Below are 13,706 nucleotides of genomic sequence, written 5' to 3'. Positions count from 1 at the left end.
AAGATATATATAATCTTTCTGATGTGATACTTGCACATTTTAATGAGCCTGTCAACTCAAGAGTCGGTGGTTTCAGGGAGGGGAAGTCAGAGAATCCCATCGCATGTTTACTGAATGAATTAAGATGCATAGATCCGTCGGCTATGAATTAACGAAGCTTTCTATAATTCTGGTTCCAAAGATCTGTCTGGTCTGTAGCCTACCAGTTTACAACTGAAACAATACTTTGATACGTGTATCGTATGTGTCCAGTAGGCTGCGCCTCATTCAAAACCTAGCAAAGTTTTTTTCTCCAGTTCTATTTTTTCACCTAAACAGACGTGAAAGGTCTGTATCTTAGCCAAATAAGTAAATGGACCATTGAAGGGCGGGTACACGTGATGCTAGGCCCCTTCTCTCCAACTAGTGCGTTCCAAATTCGGACAGACAGTAGGTGATACACTCCTGCAGCATAACTGGATTTAACAGTGTGGGGCTCTGTCCTCGAATGAAGGGGAAGATAATATCGATTTTCTTTTTCAATTGGTTTAATCTTCGCGGTTTGGACAGTAGAAGCCTAATGAAGCGAATGAAAGCCAACGTTTTTATTTAGAACTGTCTACGTAGCAGAACCTGGTTTACAAGGCTACTTATACTGACTTACTTTAGTTTAAGATGTCTTCGTCTGCAACTACAACTATTCGACCTACACTGACAGCGGATCAGATAACGTTCATCGTGGCCTCGGGTGAGTGGTGGCAGTCACATAACCTAAGCAGGCTGCTAAAATATAAACATATCATACAGCATTCAGGCTACATAAACCTTTTGCTTTTATACAGGACTGCCAAACTGTTGGTTGTTTAGGCTATGTATATTTTGCATGTGTTAGGCCGATACGTAAGATCAGTGATATTATCAAGAGCAGTGTGCGGTTAACTTTTTCCTTCATCTTGTTCAACTGTTACCATGCACCTGCAAAAAAAGATTGCTCAAATGTGCGAGTGATTTTTGAATTTGTATAAATAAATATGTAAAAGCAATCGTGCATAACCTATATGTTTACTTTAATGTCACATATGTTTTATAAAGTCTCTTCATGCCTGTCTTCTTGTTGTCTTCTTTTCTCTGTAGTGTCCTGCCTGGCGTTCTTCGTAGTGATTCTCCTGCTCCTGGTGGTCCTGTACAGGAAATACCTTCTCTGCCGCAGTGTGTGGAGCTACCAGGCCACCCAACACTATACAGTAAGACTATACATAGCTCAGTTGTTAGGGCATGTCACTTGCAACGCCAGAATAGTGGGTTTGATTCCTGGGACCACCCATACCAAAGCTTTATGCATGCATGACTGTAAATTGCTTTGGATTAAAACAAAATGTAATATATTATAATTATATAATATGTTATGAATGTGTTATAAACAGGGAAAACATGTTATAAATGCCTAATGTATATTAAGACCATCTCTGATAGGAGTGTGGTACTCGAGGCTAGGGAAACATCCATAAATCATTCAATCTAATCAAAATCCAATTTTATTAATCACATGCTTTGTAAACAACAGGTGTAGATGAACAGTGAAATGCTTACTTACGGCCCTTCCCAACAATGTATAGAGAAAGAAAATAGAGAAATAATATAATTTTATAACACATAATAATAAAAGTAATAAATGCACAATGAGTAACGATAACTTGGCTATCTATATACACAGGGTACCAGTATCGAGTCGATGTGCAGGGGTACGAGGTAATTGGTGTGCTGTTCAGGGTCCTGTCGTTTCCAGACTTGATCAGTACCGCTTGCTGTGCCGTAGCAGAGAGAACAGTCTATGACTTGGGTGGCTGGAGTCTTTGACAATTTTTAGGGCCTTCCTCTGACACCACCGGTTATAAAGGTCCTGGATGGCAGGGAGCTCAGCTCCAGTGATGTACTGGGTTGTACACACTACCCTCTGTAGTGCCTTGCAGTCGGATGCCAAGCAGTTGCCAGTTGATCATCTGCTTTGTCTTGCTGACGTTGAGGGAATGGTTGTTGTTCTGGAACAACACTGCCAGGTCTCTGACCTTCTCCCTATAGGCTGTCTCATAGTCATTGGTGATTAGGCCTACCACTGTTGTCGACAAACTTCATGATGGTGTTGGAGTCATGCAGGCCACAGAGTTGTGGGTGAACAGTGAGTACAGGAGGGGACTAAGCACGCACCCCTGAGGGTCCCCCGTGTTGAGGCTCAGCGTGGCGGACGTGTTGTTGCCTAGCCTCACCACCTGGGGACGGCTCGTCAGGAAGTCCAGGGTCCAGTTGTAGAGAGAGGTGTTCAGTCCCAGGGTCCTTAGCTTAGTGATGAGCTTGGAGGGCACTATGGTGTTGAACGCTGAGCTGTAGTCAATGAACAGCATTCTCACATACACTATATATAAGAAAGTGTCTGGACACCGCTTCAAATTAGTGGATTCAGCTATTTCAGCCACACCCGTTGCTCACAGGTGTATACAATTGAGCACACAGCCATGCAATCTCCATAATCAAACATTAGTAGTACAATGGCCTTACTGAGTGACTTTCAATGTGGCACTGTCATAGGATGCCACATTTCCAACAAGTCAGTTTGTGAAACCTCTGCCCTGCTGGAGCTGCCCCGGTCAACTGTAAGTGCTGTTATTGTGAAGGTGAAATGTCTAGGAGCAACAACGGCTCAGCCGCAAAGTGGTAGGCCACACAAGCTCACAGAACGGTACCGACAAGTACTGAAGTGCGTAGCTCATAAAAAGAATCTGTCCTCGGTTGCAATACTCACTACCGAGTTCCAAACTGCCTCTGGAATCAATGTCAGCACAATAACTGTTTATTGGGAGCTTCATGAAATGGGTTTCCATGGCCAAGCAGCCGCACACAAGCTTAAGATCACCATGCGTAATGCCAAGCGTCGGCTGGAGTGGTATAAAGCTTGCCGCCATTGGACTCTGGAGTGATGAATCACGCTTCACCATCTAGCAGTCCGATGGACGAATCTGGGTTGGTGGATGCCAGGAGAACGCTACCTGCCCGAATGTAAAGTGCCAACAGTAAAATTTGGTGGTGGAGGGATAATGGTCTGGGGCTGTTTTTCATGGTTCCGGCTAGACCCCTTAGTTCCAGTGAAGGGAAATCTTAACGCTACAGCATACAATGACATTCTAGATGATTCTGTGCTTCCAACTTTGTGGCAACAGTTTCGGGAAGGCCCTTTCCTGTTTCAGCATAACAATGCTCCCGTGCACAAAGTGAGGTCCATACAGAAATGGTTTGCCAAGATCGGTGTGGAAGAACTTCACTGGCCTGCACAGAGCCCTGACCTCAACCCATCGAACACCTTTGGGATGAATTGGAACACTGACTGCGAGTCAGGCCTAAATGCCCAAAATCAGTGCCCTACCTCACCAATGCTCTTGTGCCTGAATGGAAGCAAGTCCCTGCAGCAATGTTCCAACATCTAGTGGAAAGCCTTCTCAGAAGAGTGGAGGCTGTTATAGCAGCAAAGGGGGGACCAATTCCATATTAATGCCCATGATTTTGGAACGAGATGTTCGACAAGCAGATGTCCACATGATTTTGGTCATGTAGTGCAGGTGTTCCTCTTGTATAAATGGGAAAGGGCAGTGTGGGGTGCAATAGAGAATGCGTAATCTGTGGATCTGTTGGGGCGGTATGCAAACTGGAGTGGGTCCAGGGTGTCTGGGATGATGGTGTTGATGTGAGCCATGACCAGCCTTTCAAAGCATTTCATGGCATCAGATGTTAGTGTTACTAAATGATAGTCATTTAGTCAGGTTACCGTGGCGTTCTTGGGCACAGGAACTATGGTGGTCTGCTTGAAACATGTAGGTATTACAGACTGGGTCAGGGAGAGGTTGAAAATGTCACAGAAGACACTTGCCACTCTCAAGCAAGGTTCTGTGTTGCTGCTTCGAAGCGAGCATAGAAGGCATTTAGTCTGGTAGACTTGTGTCACTGGGCAGCTCGCGGCTGTGTTTCCCTTTATAATCCGCAATAGTTTGCAAGCCCTGCTACATCCGATGAGCATCAGAGCCGGTGTAGTAGGATTTGATGTTAGTCCTGTATTGACGCTTTGCCTATTTGATGATTTGTCGGAGTGCGTAGTGGATTTCTTATGAGCTTCCGGCTCCTTGAAAGCGGCCGCGCAAGCCTTAGCTCAGTGTGGATGTTGCCTGTAATCCATGGCTTCTGGTTGGGATATGTACATACGGTCACTGTGGGGACAATGTCATCGATGCAGTTATTAATGAAACCGGTGACTATCGGATGAATCCCGAAAAATAATCCAGTCTGCACCAGTGAAACAGTCCTGTATTTTAGCATCCGCGTCATCGGACCACTTCCGTATTGAGTGCGTCACTGGTACTTCCTGTTTAAGTTTTGATTGTAAGCAGGGATAAGGAGGCTAAAGTTATGGTCAGATTTGCCAAATGGAGGGTGAGGGAGATCTTTGTAAGCGTTTCTGTTTGTGGACTAAAGGTGATCGATCTAGGGTTGACATGCTCGTAGAAATTAGGTACGAAGGATATCATTTTTCCTGCGTTAAAATCAATGGCCACTAGGTGTGTCGCCTCTGGATGAGCATTTTCTTGTTTTATTATGTCCATATGCTGCTCGTTGAGTGAGGTCTTAGTGCCCTCATCAGTTTGTGGTGGTTAATAGACAGCTATGAAAAACATAGATGGTCTACAGTAGTATGGTAAATAGTATGGTCTACAGCTTATCATGAGGTATTCTAACTCAGGCGAGCAGAACCTCGAGACTTCCTTAATATTAGAGATCGCACACCAGCTGTCGTTAACAAAGAGACACACACGTAGGGAACAGGGTGTCATTTGGGACACCGAACTCAAGTCTTTTTGTTCACCTGACCTAGAATTCCTCACAATCAAATGCCGACCGTATTATCTCCCAAGAGAATTCTCGTCGGTTATTGTCACAGCCGTGTATATCCGCCCACAAGCCGATGCCACGACGGCCCTCAAGAAACTTCACTGGACTCTATGCAAACTGGAAACCATATATCCTGAGGCTGCATTTATTGTAGCTGGGGATTTTAACAAAGCAAATTTGAGAACAAGGCTACCTAAATTCTATCAGCATATTGATTGTAGCACTCGCGCTGGCAAAACACTGGACCACTGCTACTCTAACTTCCGTGATGGCTCTCCCCCGCCCTCCTTTCGCCAAATCTGACCATGACGCCATTTTGCTCCTCCCTTCCTATAGGCAGAAACTCAAACAGGATGTACCCGTGACAAGGACTATTCAATGCTGGTCTGACCAATCGGAATCCACGCTTCAAGATTGTTTTGATCACACAGACTGGGACATGATCCGGGTAGCCTCAGAAAATAATATTGATTTATACTCTGATACCCACTGTGACTATTCAAACCTACCCAAACCAAAAACCGTGGATAGATGGCGGCATTCGCGCAAAACTGAAAGCGCGAACCACCGCATTTAACCATGGAAAAGTGACTGGGAATATGTCAGAATACAAACAGTGTAGTTATTCCCTCTGGCAAGGAAATCAACAGTGAAGAGGCGACTCCGGGATGCTGGCCTTCTAGGCAGAGTTTCTCTGTCCATTGTCTGTGTTCTTTTGCCCATCTTAATCTTTTATTTTTATTGGCAAGTCTAAGATATGGCTTTTTCTTTGCAACTCTGCGTAGAAGGCTAGTATCCCAGAGTCGCCTCTTCACTGTTGACGTTGAGACTGGTGTTTTGCGGGTACTATTTAATGAAGCTGCCAGTTGAGGACTTGTGAGGCGGAAGTTTCTCCAACTACACACTCTAATGTACTTGTCCTCTTGTTCATTTGTGCGCTGGGGCCTCCCACTCCTCTTTCTATTCTGGTTACAGCCAGTTTGCGCTGTTCTGTGAAGGGAGTAGTACACAGCGTTGTACGAGATCTTCAGTTTCTTGGCAATTTCTCTCATGGAATAGCCGTCATTTCTCAGAACAAGAATAGACTGATGAGTTTCAGAAGAAAGTCCTTTGTTTCTGAACATTTTGAGCCAGTAATCGAACCCACAAATACTGATGCTCCAGATACTCAACTAGTCTAAAGAAGGCCAGTTTTATTGCTTCTTTAATCAGAACAACAGTTTTCAGCTGTGCTAACATAATTGCAAAAGGGTTTTCTGATGATCAATTAGCCTTTTAAAATGATAAACTTGGATTAGTTAACACAACGTGCCATTGGAACACAGGAGTGATGGTTGCTGATGTCACGTCCTGACCAGTAATAGGGGTTATTTGTTATTATAGTTTGGTCAGGACGTGGCAGGGGGTGTTTGTTTCATGTGGTTTGGGATATATATTTAGGTAGAGGGGTGTTTGGTTTATGCGATCCGGGGTTTGTTAGTCTATGTTCTATGTTAGTATATTTTCTATGTTCTATCTAGTCTTTTGTATTTCTATGTGTAGTTAATTGGGGTTGGACCTTCAATTGGAGGCAGCTGGTTATTGTTGCCTCTGATTGAGGGTCCTATAATTAGGAGTTTGTTTTTCATGTTTTTTTTGTGGGAGATTGTTCTTGTTTAGCTGTTTGCCTGACGAGACTGTCCAGTTCGTTTTGTTTTGTATATGTGTTTTTCCTTCTTCACAAATAAAAAGAAGATGAGTATATATTTTCCCGCTGCGTCTTGGTCTACACCCTACGACACCCGTGACAGCTGATAATGGACCTCTGTACGCCTATGTAGATATTCCATAAAAAAATCAGCTGTTTCCAGCTACAATAGTAATTTACAACATTAACAATGTCTACACCGTATTTCTGATCAATTTGATGTTATTTTAATGGGCAAAAAAACAAGGAAATTTCGAAGTGGCCCCAAACTTTTGAACGATAGTGTATATACTGTATTTTATACCATCTATTGCATCTTGCCTATGCCGCTCGGTCATTGCTCATCCATATATTTATACGTATATATTCTTATTTGCGGGTACTGGTCCCTTTACTTAGATTTGTGTTTATTAGGTAGTTGTTGTGTAATTGTTAGATTACGTGTTAGATATTGCTGCACTGTCGGAACTAGAAGCACAAGATATTTCGCTACACTCGCAATAACATCTGCTAACCATGCGTATGTAACAAATCAAATTTGATTTGATTTGACCATGTAACTGGTCTGGTGGTATTATGAGACCATCGTCTAATCTAAGGCAATGGGGGGCCAATCTTATCAACAAAGGGATCTAATGTATGGCTGTTTTAAAATGTTTACGTGAATAAGATTTCCCTGTATCTCTTACGATACAGACCTGAGAGAGCAAGCAGTGACAGCTCAGTAAATTAAAGGTTAAGATCAATACCCCCTGCTTTTTGTATCCATATTTTTCTCCCCTATCGAGAATGCACCACAGCTAAACTCTCCTTTGACCTTTTTGCTGGTTGTATCAACAAAATTGTTATTATTCTGTTACTATACAATAATTTGCTATTCAGCCATAGTCTACTCATCTGAGATAAGCTTTCATTCCTGTTTTTCCTTTGCATCACATGCTAGTCAGTTACATTGAAGGCCATACTCCAGCCCCATTTGCCTCCCACTGCCTTCCTTCCATTAATTTCAATATTTTACATTGAAAACATCAACACTGTTTCCTTGTTGAACCAGTATCAGTTGATTATGAGAAATTCTGCTGTGTTATTATGTACACAATGATGTCTCATGTTAAAATACCTACACTGTAATCAGTAGTAGAAAGGTATCTGTGAGACCGCAACAGGGATAAAGAATGAATAAGAAATAAAGAAGGGATAAAGAAAGAGACTTTTGGATAAAACTTTAGAATTTGGCACAGGGCATTTTCCATTGTATAGTAGATCACTTTTATGTTGCATAACATGCATCAGACAAGGATCAATACTGCTTTTTAATTTAGTGGAGTATATTATTTGGCTTGAAGAATTTAATCATAGCTCTATAGCCAAGCCTGTTCAACCTCTCTTTCGTATCGTCTGAGATCCTAAAAGATTGAAAAGCTGCCGCGGTCATCCCCCTCTTCAAAGGGGGAGACACTCTAGACCCAAACTGCTACAGATGTCACGCCCTGACCAGGTGAACTCGGGTATATTGGGTCAGGGTGTGTCATGTTAGGTATTTTTCATTGGTTTGTGTTTGGTTTAAGTTTTAGCCTTGTGTAGGCTCTAGGTGGGTTTATTTCTATGTTGGGTTCTGTCGATTCCCAATCAGAGACAGCTGTCACTAATTGTCTCTGATTGGGATCACATTTAAGTTGCTGTTTTCCCCACGCTGTTTGTGGGGTGTTGTCTCTTTGTTTGAGCACGTAACGTATCTGCATTTTTCTTGATTTTGTGTACATGTTTAATTCCAGTGTGTTGAATAAACATGTGTTCGCTCCCAGCTGCGTTTTGGTCCGCTTCCTCGTCACCAGGCGATGCACGTTACAACAGACCTATATCTATCCTACCCTGCCCTTCTAAGGTCTTCGAAAGCCAAGTTAATAAACAGATCACAGACCATTTCGAATCCCACCGTACCTTCTCCGCTATGCAATCTGGTTTCTGAGCTGGTCATGGGTGCACCTCAGCCACGCTCAAGGTCCTAAAGGATATCATAACCACCATCGATAAAAGACAATACTGTGCAGCTGTATTCATCGACCTGGCCAAGGCTTTCGACTCTGTCAATCACCACATTCTTATCGGCAGACTCAACAGCCTTGGTTTCTCAAATGACTGCCTCGCCTGCTTCACCAACTACTTCTCAGACAGAGTTCAGTGTGTCAAATCGGAGGGCCTGTTGTCCAGACCTCTGGCAGTCTCTATGGGGGTGCCACAGGGTTCAATTCTCGGGCCGACTCTTTTCTCTGTATACATCAATGATGTCGCTTTTGCTGCTGGTGATTCTCTGATCCACCTCTACGCAGACGACTCCATTCTGTATACTTCTGGCCCTTCTTTGGACACTGTGTTAACTAACCTCCAGACGAGCTTCAATGCCAACAACTCTCCTTCTGTGGCCTCCAACTGCTCTTAAATGCAAGTAAAACTAAATGCATGCTCTTCAACCGATCGCTGCCCACACCTGCCCCCCATCCAGCATCACTACTCTGGACGGTTCTGACTTAGAATATGTGGACAACTACAAATACCTAGGTGTGTGATTAGACTGTAAACTCTCCTTCCAGACTCACATTAAGCATCTCCAATCCAAAATTAAATCTAGAATCTTCTTCCTATTTCGCAACAAAGCCTCCTTCACTCATGCTGCCAAACATACCCTTGTAAAACTGACTATTCTACCGATCCTTGACTTTGCGATGTCATTTACAAAATAGCCTCCAACACTCTACTCAGCAAATTGGATGCAGTCTATCACAGTGCCATCCGTTTTGTCACCAAAGCCCCATATACTACCCACCACTGCGACCTGTATGCTCTCGTTGGCTGGCCCTCGCTTCATATTAGTCGCCAAATCCACTGGCTCCAGGTCATCTATAAGTCTTTGCTAGGTAAAGCCCTGCCTTATCTCAGCTCACTGGTCACCATAGCAGCACCCACCCGTAGCACACGCTCCAGCAGGTATATTTCACTGGTCACCCCAAAGCCAATTCCTCCTTCGGCCGCCTTTCCTTCCAGTTCTCTGCTGCCAATGACTGGAACGAACTGCAATAATCACTGAAGCTGGAACCTCATATATCCCTCACTAGCTTTAAGCATCAGCTGTCAGAGCAGCTCACAGGTCACTGCACCTGTACATAGCCCATCTGTAAATAGCCCATCAAACTACCTCATCCCCATACTGTTATTTATTTTATTTATTTTGCTCCTTTGCACCCCAGTATCTCTACTTGCACACTCATCTTCTGCACATTTATCACTCCAGTGTTTAATTGCTATATTGTAATTATTTAGCCACTATGGCCTATTCATTGCCTTACCTCCCTTATCCTACCTCGTTTGCACATACTGTATATAGACTTTTTCTATTGTATTATTGACTGTATGTTTGTTATTCCATGTTTAACTCGGTGTTGTTGTTTGTGTCACACTGCTTTGCTTCATTTTGGTCAAGTTGCAGTTGCAAATGAGAACTTGTTCTCAACTGGCCTACCTGGTTAATTTTTTTAATAAAAATTCCCCCAGCCTACCTGGTTAAATAAAGGTGAAATAAAAAAATGTAATAAAAAAAGTTGCTCAATCATCACCTAGTAAACTTAACTTGAGGTTAATTGGACATTTGCATTGAACTGTTCATGTCTTTGTTTTTGCTGCAGCCTTACTATTTGTAAAGATAGAATAGAACAGCATAACTTTATTTTACACAGACAAAACTTAGGTAAAATGTAGGACAATTCTCCACTGTAGTGTAGACAGACTAACCAGTCTTGCCTATCTTCTCTCCCTACCCAGGACGCTCCACCCCAGTACAACATCAGACAGTCTTTGGTAGGGTATCCCTATGATGAACAGACTGTTGCCATGACCCACGGAAATGTGGGGTCCCAGGTGAAAAAAAGCCTCTGTATTTACATAGTATTACCCACAGAGATATTATACATTCATTCATTTTTCCCAATTATAATCTCTATCGAAAAACCATCTGAGCTGCTTTCACAGTGTTATTGATGCCCAGCACCATTTGATTTCAGTTGTCCTTATACTGAGGAGAAAATATTAACTTTGATGTAGCTCATCACTGTAATTTACACAGGCAGCCCAATTTGGATCTTTTTCCACTTTTTGGCCTTTTGACCAATCAGATCAACTATTGAAAAATAGAAAAAGTGATATAATATAAACATGTTTGCATGTGTGTCTGCAGCTTCCAGGAAGGCTGTTTATCATCGGTAAGCCGAGCAGCTACCACCTGGGTGGGCCCCTGCCCCGCCTGCCATCCTATGAGAGCGTCCGTAAGAAGGACCGCCAGAGACAGATCCACTCCATGATAGCCGACCGCTTTGGTCTCAGCCCCACACAGTTTGAAACGGCGGTAAGTCACTCCTATGTTCTGGTCCAATTAATCACTGTATAAATTAGTTGACTAAGAACACATTCTCATTTACATCAATGGAAGGATGTTGATGTATTCATACAGAACATTTATTACAGTAAATGTTTCCTCATAAAATGTCTCTGTACCTACAGCCTCCTCCGACGTACGAGGAGACTGTTCGCCAGTCCATGGTCATTTCCTCTGAAGACCTACAGTCTGTGGAGACATTTCCCTCAGACCTCCCTCTCTCCCCCTCTAGCCTTGAACACACAGTGACAATAGAGGCAGCCCCCTCACCTTACTGGCCTATTTAGAAGCCCATTCGGGAATCCCGCTCTGTCTAGATCAGGGGCTCCTTGAGGACCGGAGCATGACTGGTTTTCAACTTAGCATTTTAACCAGACTCACTTTCACACCATTGGCAAGAGGAAAGAAGAAACATCAACAAAGAAAGAGACATTGTCATGATAATGCCTGACTCAGTTTCACCCTGTCTGTGATCCTGAGACCACTCTCGGCTCTGACTGTCATCAGTTGGTGTAGCGAGTGGTTTTAACATGACTGTACACTGTAAATGGCTTGATATCCTGCCACTGGCAATGATATCATTTATAAGTTACATAAGGGGTGTCAAACATGCGACCTGCTGGTTGGATCCGGCCCGTAAGTCCATTCAATCCAGCCCACTGGTTGTTTGAGTAAAAATAAATATCTGGGGAAAAACTTTCAATTCACATTGAAATGACTAAAACAAAATCTAAACTGTGTAGAAATTATAATGGACATACTTTTATAGTCTCTTCACTCTGTCCAGCTTGTGAAAGCTTGACAGTCAGGGAGCATCAAAAATGCAAAAAGTTATTGATAGAGGACTATTTTTTGCACATTATGATGGTGAGGAAATTTTAAATGCGCCACACTGGACCTCGGTGAAGACCGAATGCAGCCCCTGGTGCAAAATGAGTTTTACACCCCTGAGATAATCAAATAAGCCTACATTTCAAACTCTAGAGATGCTCCAGTGTGTGGAAAGATGACATCCGCACCTCAGCAGCAGACATCTGATGCTTCATCACAACGTTCAAAGTCGTAGACAACCACAAAACAATGACATTGTCTCGGGTTGAACGTGTTAATGAAAAATCTAAATCCCCTTGTTACAAAAGAACACTGAGCTATGAATACTTAGCTACCTAACATGTACTGATATCTTTGAGTGTAGGGCCAGACCAGAGAGCTGTTGTGGTTGAATGCATCACAAATTATTAACACTACTGAGACAATGTATGTGTACCAAATGGCACCCTAATTGTCAAAAGTAGTGCACTACATAGGGAATAGTGTGCCATTTGGGATGCAGTATGTGTTCACTCAGGGACGGTTAAACAGGTCAAACTAACTATGCAGAAAAACTCACCATGACCCTGACGTTTTAGCTTCTGGGCTAAACTGGAATGGGGTTTCTCAATGCGTTTTTAGACTGAGATACGTAACTATGCAAAACATTCATATTATGTCCGACCCAAATCAAAAAAATAAGTAAAAGTGAACTACGCACTTAAAATACCTATGCACTTAAATGAAATAGCTGAACTATGCACTTAAATAAAAAATATTTGTATTAACTTGAGCTATATCAATCTGACGAGGATTAATATAAACCTTAGTGTCAAGATATCAAAAGAGAATAAACTCCTGTTCATCTGTTTTTCTCTACCAGGTACAAATATGTCCATAACCTAGATAGTGAGTCAATCAGTGGAGGGAGTAGCGACCTCATTTTGACCTCTCCCTCTTTGCAGAGTTATTCCCCCCCTCCAACTCTCATGTACTGCACATTATCCTCCCTTATCAACTCTCATAACACATACTATATTTTTGCACATGATGTATCTCAACTACAGCACTCATCAGTTATTAGAGAGGGCCTCCATCATACATGTTTTGACAAGCTGTCGTTTCATGGTGAAGGCACCAAGGGTATTCTGAATGTACTCCACACTCCCCTGCATACCACTATGAGAGGAGTTTTAATACCATTCATGCTATCTGTAACTCATACAAAAACAAAAACACACAAAAAACATGGCACCTTACTTAAACTCCGATTAAAGAATGATCTGTAAAATGTTTGGGGAATATTACACAGATCCTGCCATGGGTGTCTATTTGGAGTTTCTTGTTTTTCTCTAAAATGTGTCAATCCTGGTGATTGTGAATGGGTTTACACAAAATTCCCCAGATACAAATTTGAGTTAATGGTTACAGGTCAACACCCAACGTCTCTTGAACCGGTGTTATCAACACAAAATTATGTGAAAGAGGTAGTTGGCTTTAAGAGACCACATGGGGCTGAGAGTAAATTATTAAGGAGAGTTCTTTAGAGTACAGTCTGATGCTAATAACTGTGATATATTACTTCCCTCTGCTTTGTAGTATTTTTTTTGTTTCACATTATCCCTCTATGGCCTGTTTAGAGAAATCAGAGGGGAAACTTCTGATGTGTTAAGCCTTGAAACACCCTGTGGTTAGTTCAGGAACTATAGACCACACACACATTTGATAAAGGGGTGGTTTCATGTTTTCCTTATACAGAGTTTTTTCCCCAGATACAAAACTATTTCCAAAACTGAAATACTTTTGGATACACATGAAATTGTTCCATTGACTAAGCTTACAATGCCCATAACAGACTGCTGATGTCATGATTAT

General features: G+C 42.5%; 1 protein-coding gene across 1 annotated transcript; it reads left to right on the top strand.

Moving 5' to 3' along the window:
* Window positions 1–360: 360 nt before the first annotated feature.
* LOC106613500 (uncharacterized) lies at window positions 361–13,670 on the top strand. The gene is made up of 5 exons (XM_014215800.2): window positions 361–727; window positions 1,114–1,223; window positions 10,412–10,507; window positions 10,824–10,991; window positions 11,147–13,670. The coding sequence occupies exons 1-5, from the start codon at window positions 655–657 to the stop codon at window positions 11,306–11,308; spliced, it is 609 nt and encodes a 202-aa protein (XP_014071275.1). The 5' UTR covers window positions 361–654; the 3' UTR covers window positions 11,309–13,670.
* The last annotated feature ends 36 nt before the right edge of the window (window positions 13,671–13,706 follow it).

This window comes from Salmo salar, chromosome ssa01, assembly GCF_905237065.1.
Source record: "Salmo salar chromosome ssa01, Ssal_v3.1, whole genome shotgun sequence".
In the NCBI taxonomy this organism is placed as follows: domain Eukaryota; kingdom Metazoa; phylum Chordata; class Actinopteri; order Salmoniformes; family Salmonidae; genus Salmo; species Salmo salar.
The sequence above is the reverse complement of the archived record's forward strand: the minus strand, read 5'-3'. Positions and strand labels throughout refer to the sequence as shown.